Source organism: Elephas maximus, chromosome 1 (assembly GCF_024166365.1).
Source record: "Elephas maximus indicus isolate mEleMax1 chromosome 1, mEleMax1 primary haplotype, whole genome shotgun sequence".
Classification (NCBI taxonomy): domain Eukaryota; kingdom Metazoa; phylum Chordata; class Mammalia; order Proboscidea; family Elephantidae; genus Elephas; species Elephas maximus.
Window position 1 is genome coordinate 233,492,615 of NC_064819.1, and position 15,162 is coordinate 233,507,776.

A 15,162-nucleotide genomic window follows, 5' to 3' on the forward strand; every position below is an offset into this window, starting at 1 on the left:
CAAAGAACATCCTCCACCAATATTTAGAGAAAATATTTGTGATTTTGTGCATCAGGTACAACTCCAGCTGGATCATGTGACTGCCCTGTTAGACATGTGAGGCCCACTATTAGGATTTTGCTCTCCAAGTTAGGATAGGGACCTTTTTTTTAAAATTGTACCTCAGTGAAGGTTTACAGAGCAAACTAGTTTCTCACTGAACAATTAATACACATACTGTTTTGTGACATTGTGTGCCAACCCCATGACATGTCAACACTCTCCCCTTCTCAACTTTGGGTTCCCTGTTACCAGCTTTCTTGTCCTCTCCTGCCTTCTTGTCATTACCCCTGGGCTGGTGCACCTATTTAGTCTCGTTTTGTTGTATGGGCCTGTCTAATCTTTGGCTGAAGAGTGAACCTCAGGAGTGACTTCAGTACTGGGCTGTAAGGATGTCTGGAGAGGATAGAGAACTTTGGTTTGGAAGAATGATTCTGCGATGGGACTGAAATGTTATAGAAACTAAGGTAGGGTTATCTATGTTCAAGACAAGCTAATTTCAAACACTGAATTTCAAAGACCTGGATCTGGACATAGATGAAGTGGACACCTTTCAGGTCTTTGGGAATAAAGTGAACAGTCAGCTATTGTCCTTACTGTCAACCTCAACATGAAGATGAAAAAGAACCAGTGCTGCAGGTAGGGGTTGGTGAACTCCCAGAGTGGTGGGGGGGCTATGGCAACCCATGGGGTCCTGTGTCAAGTCCACACAGGAAGGGGGCCAGCCTATCTGACTTGTGCCTATAAAACCTAAAGTTAGAGTTGGGTGATATCATAGTTATCTAGTGATGCTATAACAGAAGTACCACAAGTAGATGGTTTTAACAAACAGAAGTTTATTCTTTCAGTCTAGGAGGCTAGAAGTCCAAATTCAGGGCGCCAGCTCCAGCTGAAGGCTTCTTCTCTCTGTTGGTTCTAGGGGAAGGTCCTTGTCATCAGTCTGGTCTAGGAGCTCCTGGTCTAGGAGCTCCTCAGCTCAGGAACCCTGACTCCAAAGGATGTGCTCTGCTCCTGGCTCTTCTTTCTCAGTGGTAGGAGATCCCTCTCTGCTTTCTTCTCTCTCATTTTACCTCTTGTGAGATAAAAGTTGATATAGGCCACACCCCAGGGAGACTCCCCTTACATTGGATCAGGGCTGTGACCTGAGTAAGGGTGTTGCATCTACCCTAAACCTCTTAAACATAATCTAATTTTGATTCACGGACCACAAGCAGAGATCAGGATTTACAACATATAGGACAGTTAGATCACAAAATGGAGGACAACCACACAATACTGGGAATCATGGCCTAGCCAAGTTGACATGTATTTCTGGGGGACACAATTCAATCCATGACAGGGGATATCTGCTGTGATGAAGGAGCACAGAGTTCTTGCCCTGTGGGAACTGGCTCATACCCCAGAATGCACGAAGGCTTCCCATGAGCCAGGCCCCCATAAAGGGAGAGGTGGTAAAGGAGTTGAACTGGGTTTTGTTCAACAGGACCACCTAGGAGGGTGAATGGTTCCACTCAGAGGGGCTGGAGGAAATCTCTGGATTCCTAACAGCTGAGGAGGGAGTGACCCACCAACAGAATGGAGTCTGCTTACCCACCAGCAACGGGGCTCAGATGAATTCTCATGAGTGCCCACAAGAAAAGAATAATATTGAAACATTTGCCAGGCCTAGGGCCTGTGGAAGTTATGACCTTTAAAATCTGCAAGTAAATTTTCCTCTCCCTTCCCTGTCGCTTTTCTGCTTCGACCCTGTAGGATCACAAACCTCAGCTGACAAGCTTGCTGAGGGGCACTGCTCACCCCACATCTCCAGCACAAGTGGCCAGGCCTTGGGGGCACCAGGGAAAGATGGAATGTCAAATCTAGTTCATTATTTGAGACAGGACATTTTTAAGGATTTGAGTGCATGCTTGCAACAAAAACTGACTCTAGGGCTTTTTATTACTGTGAGTGACAAAGTGAGAGAGCTCGCCTGACCCAGGGACAGAAATGACCACCCAGCTGAATTCATTTTAAAAGGAAGTAGAAGAACAAATAGAACTGCTCTGAAGATCACACCCCATAACCTTAAGTATACATGACACCACCAAAGAGGAGGTGAGAACCAGAGTATCACGAATGAGTTAGAATGAACAATATCAGATACATGAGGCCATTTCCAATGGCAGTGTGCAGGGAAAAGAAGAAAAATCAGTGCAAGGAGGTAGGATGGAAGCAATGGCCCAGACAAGCATGCAGGAAGAGGCAGCTCCCTTTGGGGGCTGGTGTCCAGAGCGATCCCAAAGAGAACACAGAGCCAGAGGAAAGCCAGGGTGAGGAGAACGTAATGTGGAGTCTGTGAGACTTCCACCACTTGACGGCAGAGGGCCTGAGAAACCCAACCACCCACTCCTGTTGAGTCGATTCCGACTCACAGCGATCCTATAGGACAGAGTAGAACTGCCCCATGGAGTTTCCAAGGAGCGCCTGGCGGATTCGAACTGCCGACCTCTTGGTTAGCAGCCGTAGCACCTAAGCACTATGCCACCAGGGTTTCCGCCTGAGAAACAGCGGGGGTTAAAAAAAATTAGCATACTGAGATGGAGCTTAACTGCCACTGCCCCCAAGAACCACTCAGGGCCCCTGGGCGGGAAAGAGGAAGAAAGTACCGTTATTCCGAATGCCACACTGTGAGAGGGGGCCTCCATGGCCAGTTACAGCTGGGCTAGACACCAATGTTACTTTATCGTGATTGCTCATATCAGTATGTGGAAAATTTCCTTAAAGTATTAAAAAAATTGCTGTCAAGCCGATTCTGACTCATAGCGACCCTATAAGGATATATACATTAAAAAACCACTGCTGTACACATTAAAACCTGCAAAAGACGGAATGCGTATAAGGCGGAAACCTGTTAGAGAAGGAAAACTCAAATGTTTTCCAGGAATAGAGTGTGATACAAAAGTTGTAAGGCCACATCCTGTCAGAGGCAAAAAGCTTGTGAGACCTGGAAGATCAAGGCCATTCCATCGAGTTCTGGCTCTCACAGGCTTCTCTGTGTATGCATATACGTACACACACATAGGAAAGACCTGTGTACGTACATCATTGCAGCCATTGTGTCAACCCAGCTCACTGAGGGTCTTCAGCTTTTTCTCTGACTTTACTTTCCCAAGCATGATGTTATTCTCCAGGGACTGGTCCCTCCTGATAACATGTCCAAAGTAAATGAGACAAATTTTATATATGCATACGTAGTTTTTTTATATACATACACATACACATGGGGCAGTGGTTAAAGAGCTTGGCTGCTAACCAAAAAGTCAGCAGTTTGAATTCACCAGCCACTCCTTGGAAACCCCTATGGGGAAGTTCTACTCTGTCCTGTAGGGTCATTGTAAGTTGGAATTGACTGTGGCAATGGGTGTGGTTTTGGTTTTATAGATATATGCATATATATAAAACAAAAATGAAAGGCCTAAGATTCATTTGTCATTATCAGAATGTCCTGTGCAATCGACATTTTATGAGATTGGGAAATACTGACAGCCCATATGTAAAAAACGGTGGTTAGGTGCTCAGCTGCTAAGCGAAAGTTTGGAAATTTGAACTTACTAGCCACTGTGCAGGAGAAAGATGCGGTGATCTGCTTCCACAAAGATTCAAACTAAAAAAATCAAACTCGTTGCTGTTGAGTCGATTCCAACTCATAGCAACCTCATAGGAGAGAGTGGAACCGCCCCATGGGGTTTCCAAGGCTGTAATCTTTACAGAAGCAGATTGCCACATCTTTCTTCTGAGGAGCAGCTGGTAAGTTCCAACCACTGACCTTTTAGTTAGCAGCTGAGTGCTTAACCACTGCACCACTAGGGCTCCTTCTGTGAAGATCACAGCCTTGGAAACCACATGGGCAGTTCTACTTTGTCATATAGGGACGTTAAGTGTCTGATTCAACTCTGTGGGTTTGGGTTTTTTAATATGTAAAAATATGTAGCATAACCAGCCCATTTTGGTTTATTCTATGACACATCTTAGTCTCCGATTTTCATTTAATAGGGACCGTCGGAAAATGAGTTAGTAACCACACACAATCATAATACTGTATCCCATCTACTCTAATGGACCTTAAACTCAGAAAACATGTATCAATGACAGTCTTAGAAGAAAAAAGGATTTTTCTCTAAAGGCATGTAACCTTATCTAAGACAAAGACAGCATGCATTTAGAAGTTGTAATTGTTATTAGTTGTTCACAAGGAGGAAGCACGTCGGGCGTCTGATGTTTCCCATCCCTGGATTCCACTAGCGTGTCTGACTGTGGTCTATGCTGTTCAGCACTCTGCATTTAGAAAACCAAAGCCAACGATGTAATTCCCAAGTGGTTGTGAAACACCTGTCCCACGCAGTGCACCACGCAGAAAGGCGCTCTCGCTCCAGAGTCTGGGAAATGCTGCTTGTGCTAGTTCACTTGTTCAGGCAAAACGCACATTTGCATATCAAAAGCTTAAATCCCTACCAGAAGAAACGTCTTTAACCTATTGAACGTGTGTTTCCAAACTATTTGATCAGTGAACTCTGTCCAGTCTCTCTACCCTTTCCCATTCACCTGCCCCTGTTCACACCCCTTGGAACCTAAACTGAATGAACGTCAGTTTGAAAAGATGCTGCTCTACATTATACTAATGAGAAAATTGGTTTAAGTTCTGGAAAGATTTTTCTTCTTAACTAGAACTGAAGAGATAAGGGCACTTGCATTTGTGACACAGGGAACTTTGAACTTGCGAATGTTACTATTTGGGTGCTATCCTAGCCTTACTCTAGACTAACGTTATCCAATAGAACTTCCTGTGATGATTGGTACAGTAACCGCTAGCTACATGTGTTCACTGGGCACTTGACATGAGGGTACTGTGACTGAGGAACTGAAATTTTAATTTCATTTAATTTTAAGTAGCCGCAAGTGGATCAAAAACCAAACCAAACCAAACCCATTGCCATCAAGTTGATTCCAGCTCATAGCAACCCTAGAGGACAGAGTAAAACTGCCCCACAGAGTTTCCAAGGGGCACCTGGTGGATGTGAACTGCCGACCTTTTGGTTAGCAGCCTGAGCTCCTGACCACTATGCCGCAAGGGTTTCCAGCTATCATATTGGGCAGCAGAGCTCTAGGCAGGGCTCAGAACAGGATCAAAATAAAAGCACAGGAAGTATGTATTTTTAATAGAAGTCTGTTTTCCGGACCGTTCTGGTCTCCTGTACCTTGCAAAGCTAAAGACAGCTCCACTCAATTTGTCTGAAAATTGATTCCCTAACACATTATTTAAAGAGCCTGATTTTACCATTTTGAAAGAGTATACTTATTTTCTACTTCCCTTCATTTCAACAAAAATCGGCTGAAAACAACAGAATGGTCAGTGGTCTGTGTTGGATCAAAAAGCACATATCTGAAACCACAGAACACTAACCAGCAACATCTGTCAATTGATAAATGTTTTTCAGAGGAGTGGTACGCAGGGCTTGTTTGTACATTTGTGAACTGTTGCTTTAATTAAAATAAATACTCTCCAAAGCTTTCTATCTTTGCACTCCAAGCTGTCTCACAGGCAGAAAGTCTAGCAAGGCTTATTTCCAATGTGCAAATGAGCCAACCTTATGGTTTGGACACATGTCAAATAAACATGGAATGCATATTTTTGATATTTCACAGCATTAACTTTCTTTTTAAAATACTTTTTGATAATGAACATCTTGTTCATCAAAAAGTAATGTGCCAATAAGATATGATTCCACGCTCCACACGCAGGAGTGTCCAGGCCGTTAAAGCATGCATGGCATGAGTACAGCCGGGAACTTAATGAGTATGACCCCACAGTTAGCAGAAATGAAAAATACCTGTTTTTTTTGGTGTTTCCTTGAAAGTGTCACAATATCAACCACATATATTTAGAGTCTAGACTTTATTCTCTAGTCTCTAGAAAGAGAGAACCTGTTTTAGACAGACATATGCTGCCATTGAGTTGACTCTGACTCACGGTGACCTCAAGTACAACAGAATGGAGTGTTGTCCCGTCCTGCGTCATCCTCACGATTGCTGGCATGTTCACGTCCACTGTTGTGGCAAGTGTGACAATCCATCTCACTGAGGTTCTCCCTCATCCTCATTGGCCCACTACTTCACCAACCATGATGTTTTCCTCCAGCAATCAATTCCTTCTAATGACATGCCCAAAGCGAGCAAGTAAGACAGTATCCTCTTGTGATCCGTAAGGTTTTCATCTGTTAATTTTCAAAAGCAGATCACCAGGCCTTTCTCTAGTCCATCTTAGTCTGGAAGGCCCACTGAAGCCTGTCCAGCATGGGTGGCTCTGTTGATATTTAAAATACCATTGGCATAGCTTCCAGCATCGCACCAACACACAACCCACCACAGTATGACAGATGGACAGACAGGATGACAGGAGCTGGAATCAGCTCGATGGCAACTGGAACCTATTTCAGCTTTCGAAACATAGCAGGATAATTTAATTATGTGTTTCTCAAATTTAACAAGATTTTTTTTTTTAAGGAATAGGAAAAGTAACTATTTGCTTTTTCATTTTATTAAGTATTGACCGTCTGCTTGCTTTCTATTTCTGAGCTCCACATCATGACAAAAAGGGCTGTACATCTATGTATGGATTTAGAGTTTTAATACAATAATTAGTTACATCTTTGAGTGAAAGGTTAGATGTCGCCATTGTCTTCATGGATGGCTTTCCTACGTAAAGGCTGAAAGTGAGGCTCAGACTCTCACTCGACTAAAATTCTCAGCAATATGATGATAATGCTGTTGTTATAAATAGTTCAAAAATCACGATTTTCAACAAAAGTGCTATAATTTCTTTGTATGTGGTAGGTTGTAGCACAGTTACATGTGTTTGCATTAATGTCCAAAGTTAATGTTGCACAGGCCTAGATCCAGGTTTTATGGGACTTGAAGTTTACGTAGTTTTTGAAACTTTCTTTAAGAAACCCAATTCGAGAATACAAACTTGGTTAAGAGGACTTGGAAGGGACCTGTGCAAGTGAGGAACATAAGGTTAAGCTTCAAAAAAAAAAACAACAAAAAACGCTGCCTTTAAGTTGGCTCCAACTCATGGTGACCCCATGTGTGCCAGGATAGAACTGTGCCATGTGGGTCAGAGTAGATCCGTGCTCTACAGGGTTTTCGGTGGCTGATTTCTCAGAAGCTGGTTCTAGTTGAACATAAATCTCCAGTCTTTGGGTTAGCAGCAGAGCACACTGCATCGCCCAGGGACTCCATATGCTTCATTAGCTTCCAGGTAAATCTGCCTCTGAGCACCCCAACACTATTCATTAAATGAGTGAATGACTCTTAAATCCCTTAAGAAAAATTCTATCTCATATCCCTAAATTTATGGTCAACTTTTTAAGATCTCCTGTTTTCATTTGAAAATATAATTTTTTTGTGGTTGTTATAAAATCTTGTCTCTGGTTTTCTAGTTTAAAACAGGAAACTCTTCATTTGGTTCCCAGTATTATTTTGAGAAATTACCTCCCAGGTGTGGTATTCCTGAGACAGTGCCAAATGAGATAAACTTGTCTGACTTACAGAGAAAACACAAGGTTGGACGGCCATAGCGTTCTGCATTCCCAGGTTAGTGAGTATAATACCTTCCACGATGTTACTGTTTTCCAGCATTAAACATGTCAACATTTTACACTGGAGTCAACATTTTATACTGGAGTCATAAAAGTGAGATAGTTCTGAGGAATAGCAATAAGGCCAGAAAAAGAATGAATTCCTTGAGAAATCAATTAATATTTTTAATGGGCAGTAGTGAAAACATGATCAAGGGTTAGCAGAGAGTGAGGTCAGACTACTTGATCCCTAAATATAATCTTTCAGCATTCTGTATGTCCATATAAAAACATTCTATACGGTGCCAAAACTAAAATCTCTGTGTTCCCAAGAGTAAGACATTTTATATATCGGAACGAACACAACTCTTTAATTGGCAGTGTAGCCTCTGACAAGATACACAAACTGTATAATTTTTGCAGTATTTTCAGGTTCCTAATTGATTTTTTGTGAATTTCTAATAATAGTAGATGTTGGTGTTGAGTTATGTACTACATTGTATAAAAAAAACCATATTAATATATATATAAAATATATATATATATATAGTGCTATTAAAATCCTGTACAGTATATAAGTGTATAAACCAAAACCAGACTAAACTAGTTGCCGTAACATTGATTCTCACCCATGGCAACCCCATGTGTGTCAGAGTAGAACTGTGCTTTACAGGGTTTTCAAGGATTGATTTTTCAGAAGTAGTTCACCAGGCCTCTCTTTGAAGCACCTCCGCGTGGACTTTGACTTTTAGCAGCAGTTGACTGAGGGTATGTTAACTGTTTTCACCACCCAGGGACTCCGTATAAGTATATACCAAACAACAACAACAACAACAAAACTTGTTGCCGTTGAGTTGATTCTGACTCATAGTGACCCTATACAACAGAGTGGAACTGCCCCATACGGCTTCCAAGGAGTGGCTGGTGAATTCAAACTGCCGACCTTTTGGTTAGCAGCTGAGCTCTTAACCACTGTACCACCAGGGCTCAGTATAAGTACATAGGGGCGCTCAAATATCTTTCAAAGGGGCTTTTGCTGAGGCAAGATAAATCTAATATCAGGGTAAGTGATGATTGACATTTGAAAATAAGTGACAGTTTACTCATATTACTTCTACACAGTTAAGATTCATTAAGACGTGCAGGATAGGAACGCAAAGACATAAAACATGTGTAACAAATATTTTGTAACCATCACACATCTACCAGGCTTTTCCTAGATGAAATGACTTTATCATTTAAATGAAAATCCTTGTCTTCATTTTTTATTCAGTGCACACCTCTCTCCAGGTAACAGCTGAGCCTAGTGACATAGCAGAGCGACGTGTCAGGTAACCTGATTTCCGATGGTCAGTACTTTGTGTTTGGGCAAGAGAGTCATAAATAGTAACCACAGTACAAAGAAGCTCCTGTCAATCAAAACACTGCAGTCTGTTTCTTCAGATGGACACTCTCTACAACAACAGTCATGGACGTATGGGGGCCATTTTGGCACACAGAGGTGGGTTTGGTGACTAGAAGGTGAGAACCAACTTGAGTTTGGAGCTCAGCACTTGAGTGTGTCTCAGCTCTGAAGCTGTGTGGCCAGGGGCATCTCAGAACGTATCTCTAACTTTTTAATTTTTGCATTCTGTGAATGTCAGCAAATTCGGTTCTCGACTTTTTTATATATGAGATCCTTTTTTGTAACATCAAACACTGCTTGGATATCCACATAATAAGAGTGGTACTTTTTGAATTTGTTGATAGTTTAAGAAAAAAAATGCACAGGTGGGTTCACAGGTATCTTAAAATAAACTTGCAAAAGACAGCCTGAGATGTAGATGATGTCTAGGCTTCCTTTGCATGCCAGACTCTGATGCTTCTGTGGCTCTGCTACCCACGGCTTTTCCTTCAGCACCGAGTGGGAACAGCACTGTCTACTTCCTGAGGCGGCCCATTTTGCTGGTGGTTGTCCACGGTGTTAGAGCAAATACGGAGCAGAGATTCCCCTTCCTCTAGCTTTCACTCATTGGGCCAGGTTCCGCCTCTGAAACAACATAATCTAACCATGGTTTCTCCCGTACAACAGCTTTCCATTACCATCTTTAAATCCAGAAAAGATTGGGAGCTTATAAGGATGTGCAAACCAGCATACATCAGAGAAAGAGAATGAGAAAGAAGGAAAAAAGTGAATCCAGGAAATGAGCTTCAAAATCTACTCTATTAATGGCTTATAGGTAGCCCACAAGTGTGGCTGAGTTTTCTAGCAGCCAACTTGCAGATGAAAACCTAATCAGTTGCAAAATTAACAATGTCCTCAAGGGTGACTTTCTTCAGGACAAACATTACTGTTCCTGTTACTCAGATCAGACAGGGAGAGCCACAATGCTCCTTATGGAAAAGTCCTCTATGATGTCCTGTCCACATGCTCACAAAAGACTTTCCATCAAATTTCCAATATAATGACCCCACAGTACAACAATAGACACCATACCAAAATACCGTTTAGGAAAAGCAATTCTTTGAAGGGCTAAAATAGTGAGGTCTTGGTACCTAATTCCGATCTGGTTGTACCCAGGGGTATATTCTAGAATATTTGGAATACTCGATCAAATGCATGCCTGGTAAGCAATTTTCCTTGAGTATGGGCCTTTCAGGTGAGCTTTTGAGAAATATTAATTAAGGTTTTGACTAAATATTAAATATGTATTTAATTTATGCAGGCACTGTTCCAAGCATTTTTATGCATATTATCACAATAATTTTAAAGAGGGTTATTTACTATTATAGACCCCTTTTTAGAGATGAGGAGACTGAGGCACAGAAAGACTGAGACTGTTAGCAATCGGTGGAGTCAGGATCTGAACCTAAGGCATCCAACTTAACCTCCCTCTTAACCACTATGGAAACCTAAAAGGCATTTAAGTTGGGTTAACATTATTTTGTGAAAGTTGAGGATTGGAGGAAAAGCGGTGACAATGGGGTCAACTTATTTCTGCTGAGAAAGAAGTCAAAGCAAAGGGAATTGACATAGGCCTAGAAAAGAGTGTGGGACAAGGGCAAAAAGGCAGGGATGGAAAGGGAAGCACAAAGTAGGTACACGCTTTAGAGGATCGTTACTCTTTGTTCCTTTTTCTAACGGTCAAGTTACAAAATGTGGTGGTTTAGAGTATGCCCACAAATTCATTAATACTCTTTCCTCCAAAGATTGGTTCCCTTTGAGGGTTTGCTTCTAATGAATAGAATTTAAGGGAAAGTGACAGGTGTGCAACTTCTGGGATTAGGTCATAGAAGGACTGTGGCTTCTTTGCTCTTTCTCTTTGACCAAGTCAGCTGCCATTGTGAGGACAAACAGCCTAAGAACAAAGTGACATGGTGAGGAACTGTGGCCTTCTGCCAACATTCAGTGAGGAAATGAGGCCTTCTTTGCCAACAGCCATTAAGTGTGCCATCTTGGAATGGGTCTTCCAGTTCCAGAGCCATCAGATAACTAAAGCCCAAACTGACAGCTTTCCTACAACCTCATGAGAGACCAGGAGCCAGACCACTCATCTGAGCCACGTTGAGATCCCTGCCCCTCACAAATGATGAGATAATAAGTGTTTATTATATCATACTGTTAAAATTTGAGGTTGTTATATGGCAATAGATAACTATATACAAACCAACAGACCAACCTCCAAAGGCAACAAAACAAAATAAAAACCCATCATCTAGAATTTCCAAAGGACACAAGAAAATCCTGAATATAGCATTGCTCCTTTAGGTAAGGTATGACCTCAAACTCTCTTAACCCAAAGATATTAAAGCAATTCAATTCACTTCCAAAGACATTTCCCATGATTTTGAGCTTAAATATGTATGCTACATACCTTCAAGTTCACATTGTATAACAGAGGGAAGATAAAGGTGTTCAAAACTTAGAATTACAGAAAACCTTCTAAAAAGCAAGGTGAACAACCAGCAGCAGAAGATGAGCCAAAGAAATGCTCTGCTTTGTAAATAAAGTTAAAGTCTTAAAGTCCAGCCTTAGAGCATGAGAGGGCAGGAGGCAATTACCAGGAGAATTGAACAACTTAGCCATTGATTAAGGGCGACTGTAACTCATTTTAAAGAAAAAATCTGAGAGCATTCAGATCCTGGAATTTGCTAGCCTGCTTATACCACACACAATCAGTGCAGATTATATACTAAATGGTGCAGACCAACACTGAAAAATGCACTTTATAATTTCCGTAAGTTCGAAGGATGACAAAAATTACTTGAGTTTTATTCTAATACAATCACAATGATTAATCCAAGGTATTTCTTTCCATTTGGACATTATGGGGTCTCACTCTTTTTCAGCTTCCACTTCCTTTCCTCTGTTGCTTAGTCCAGGGTTCGGTGTGCCCCCTGCACGGGCAGATAGGAAGTTTTACTAAAGGTGGCAGTTGTCAATTTATACACAGGTGACTTCTAGGGCTCAGCAAGCATTCAGGCCCTGGGTAATACCCCTCTGCTATTAACGCTCCTTCTTCCACAAAGCTCCTCATGAGGTTTCAATTTTCAAAGAAATGTTTTCCCATCAAAATTCCATTGCATTTTATAAGCACTTACATTTTCTTTCTTTTCCTGCCTGCATTAAATTTAATATCGGGGTCATTATCCATTTGTCATTTCAACCTATAATGTAGTAAGCCTTTTTGTGTTGGAGCCGTGTCTCCCTCACCTCTTTACTCTTGGCTTTGAGCCATTCATTCTTTCAAGAAGCTGTCTAGGTCATGTGGTTTGACCCCTCAGAACAGACATTTTCATTGTTGCTTATCCCTCTTCCCTAAGAGGCCCCATTACTTTTGCTCATCTCTATTTAAAATGATTTTTCTGCCACAATAAAATTTCCAGTTTTCTGTATTTATCGTCTCTTTCCTTCTTGAAACACTTAGGCAAATGGTGGCACTAAGACATCATGAAAACGGGTTTTCTTTCTCCTTCATGCCTGCCTACTTAAAGGCAACCCTGAAGAAATAATAAATTATTTGCTCTGAATCTGCTAAGGGTTGGAAGAAAGCTAAAGGTCTGGTCTAATGATTCGCAAATGCCTTAAAGTAAATACAGTCAGTTTCCATCAATTCTGGCAGTAAGGTCTGTAATGATGCCCAAGAACATTGGTTTAGAGAATACAGAACCACAGCTGTAGGGGAAATACAGGGGGAGGTTCCTGAGAGCCTCTGGTCACTACATTTCCGTTAACTGATCAATACCTAGCCATGTTTATGTGTGTAAATAAGTTAAAGATCCCTTATTTAATATATTTATTAACATATTAATATTGATTCATTTATATTAAACTCATGGCCAACAGTGCTATAACTCAGGCTGGAATGAAGCTTATCTAACACACACGTTTTCTCCGTAAGACGCAACACATCCTTCTAGACAACACTTGAGCACTATGCTTGGGGGCCATTTTAAACAGCAACATCACCAATAAAAAACACAAAAATGTGAAAAACACAGCTCTAAATAGTCCGCAAAAACAATCCTGGCTTACAGTGTGAGAGCTGAAACAGGAAGGCAGAATGTTGCCTTGCTCGACTTCACCTGAGAATGTGTGTCAGGTGACTCAATTTACCTCTTCCTGCAAGTCTGCAAATGGAGGCAAACGTGCAGTGAATATTGACCTTGTAAGTTACGAATAAATTTTAGCAAGTAGGCAAGGTCATGAATAGTGATGATTGACTGACTGTACTTTGATAAGTAGTGAAAGCAGAAAACTTTAATATGACTACTTCCCCCAAAATAAACATATATTTTTTCATATCAGAGACTCTATACAAGAATTTAAAAATCAGTTTTCTTATATATCAATTCAAAGATGTCTGAGTTGAAAGGGAAAATTAAAACAAAGATATGGTGGCTGCCAGTTTGCAAAAACAAACACACAAGCAATCAACAGCTGGAGGTGCAGCCACAACTTACCCCGCAGCCCAGGCTGTAGCCTCCCTCGCAGGTAATTCTCCTCATGCCTGCCTCGGGCAGCAGACCCGCTCCACAACCAGGGCTGGGGCACAGCACACCACCCATCTGCAGCACGCACTCTTCAGCACCATACTGCTGGTACCGGTTGTACTGCAAAACACAACAGGAGTTCACAAGTGACAATACAGACACGAAACCAAAACCAAACCAAACCCAGTGCCGTCGACTCGATTCCGACTCATAGCGACCCTACAGGACAGGGTAGAACTGCCCCATTGAGTTTCCAAGGAGCGCCTGGCGGATTCGAACTGCCGACCCTTTGGTTAACAGCCGTAGCGCTTAACCACTACACCATCAGGCTATTTTAGCTGAAAGGATAATAGCTGGTGGTGTGTGGCACTTCTTGCTTAACCAGTTTCCGTAAAAAAATGAGGGGAGGGTGGGTAAGGTATGGTCCAACGTAGAGATACTTTTCCAAATTGAAACGAGCAAAACAGATAAGCTTGCTGTTTGCATTTCTAGAAATCTGTCTTCAGAAAATAGATTTTCCCAAGTTTGGTTTTTGCTGATACTTCTTCCACTGACTGCATTAAGAAGTCCTATTCCATATGTGGAAACTCTTGTGGCTTAGTGGTTAAGAACTATGGCTGTTAACCAAAAGGTCGGCAGTTTGAATCCACCAGGAGCTTCTTGGAAACTGTATGGGACAGTTCTACCCTGTCCTGTAGGGTCGCTATGAGTCGGAATTGACTTGACAGCAATGGGTTATTCCATATGTACCTAACTCAATTTATAATTCTATTACTAAAACACCAGACACTTACATAATCCATCACTATCATTAAGTAGTATGTTTTCATGCCTCTATTTGAGACTCTATGGGGTTTTATAATCATCTTGAAAATTGGCCTCAATATTTCATCCCATGATAATTGCTGGCAGCCCCGTGACATCAGCTTGAAGAAGATGTGAAAGAGCACAACTTCCCTTTTATCATCACTCATTTTCTTCGAGCATGGATTCTTTTATCCCTGAGCTCATTTCTTTGTGCCACTGCCTTGTTCAATCCCCTTTAGTGGCTCCCTGCAGCCGCAGAATAAAACCCAAACTCTGCAGCACAATTTTCAAAGTCTTCCTCATTGCAGCCCACGTTAATTGTTCTCCTTACACTATTGGGTCACTACTGTTCTCTAAACGCAGACCAAGCCAGATGAATCTGCTGAATTATTATTAAGTCACCACGTATTGAGAGTCTACTGTGTACACTCATTGATCCGTGGAGGCTTGTGTGTGGCTATGATGCTGAACAGGTTTCTGTGGAGCTTCTGGACTAAGATGAACTAGGAAGAGAGACCTGGTGACCTACTTCTGAAAAGTCAGCCAGTGAAAGCCCTACAGATCACAACGGTCTGCTCTACAACTGGTCATGGGATGGTGCTAGGCTGGGTAGGGTTTTGTTCCATCGTGCGTGGGGTTACCATGAGTTCGGGGCTGACTTGATGTGAGGTAACAACAACAGATAGGTGCCAGGCACTTCTGTGGCTGCTGGGGATAAAACAGTGAA

At 41.8% G+C, this 15,162-nt stretch overlaps 1 protein-coding gene across 5 annotated transcripts in view; it reads right to left on the minus strand.

The window, feature by feature from the left end:
* The window catches only part of PRKN (parkin RBR E3 ubiquitin protein ligase), a 1,645,966-nt gene that overhangs the window by 233,694 nt on the left and 1,397,110 nt on the right, over positions 1–15,162 (minus strand). For all 5 annotated transcript variants that reach the window (XR_007512454.1, XR_007512451.1, XM_049852588.1 and 2 more), the window contains exon 9: positions 13,599–13,748. Coding sequence is in view for 3 of the 5 variants with exons in the window: in XM_049852588.1 (XP_049708545.1) it covers positions 13,599–13,748 (150 nt within the window). In the remaining 2 variants the exon portion in view is untranslated. The remainder of the gene's footprint in view (positions 1–13,598; positions 13,749–15,162) is intronic.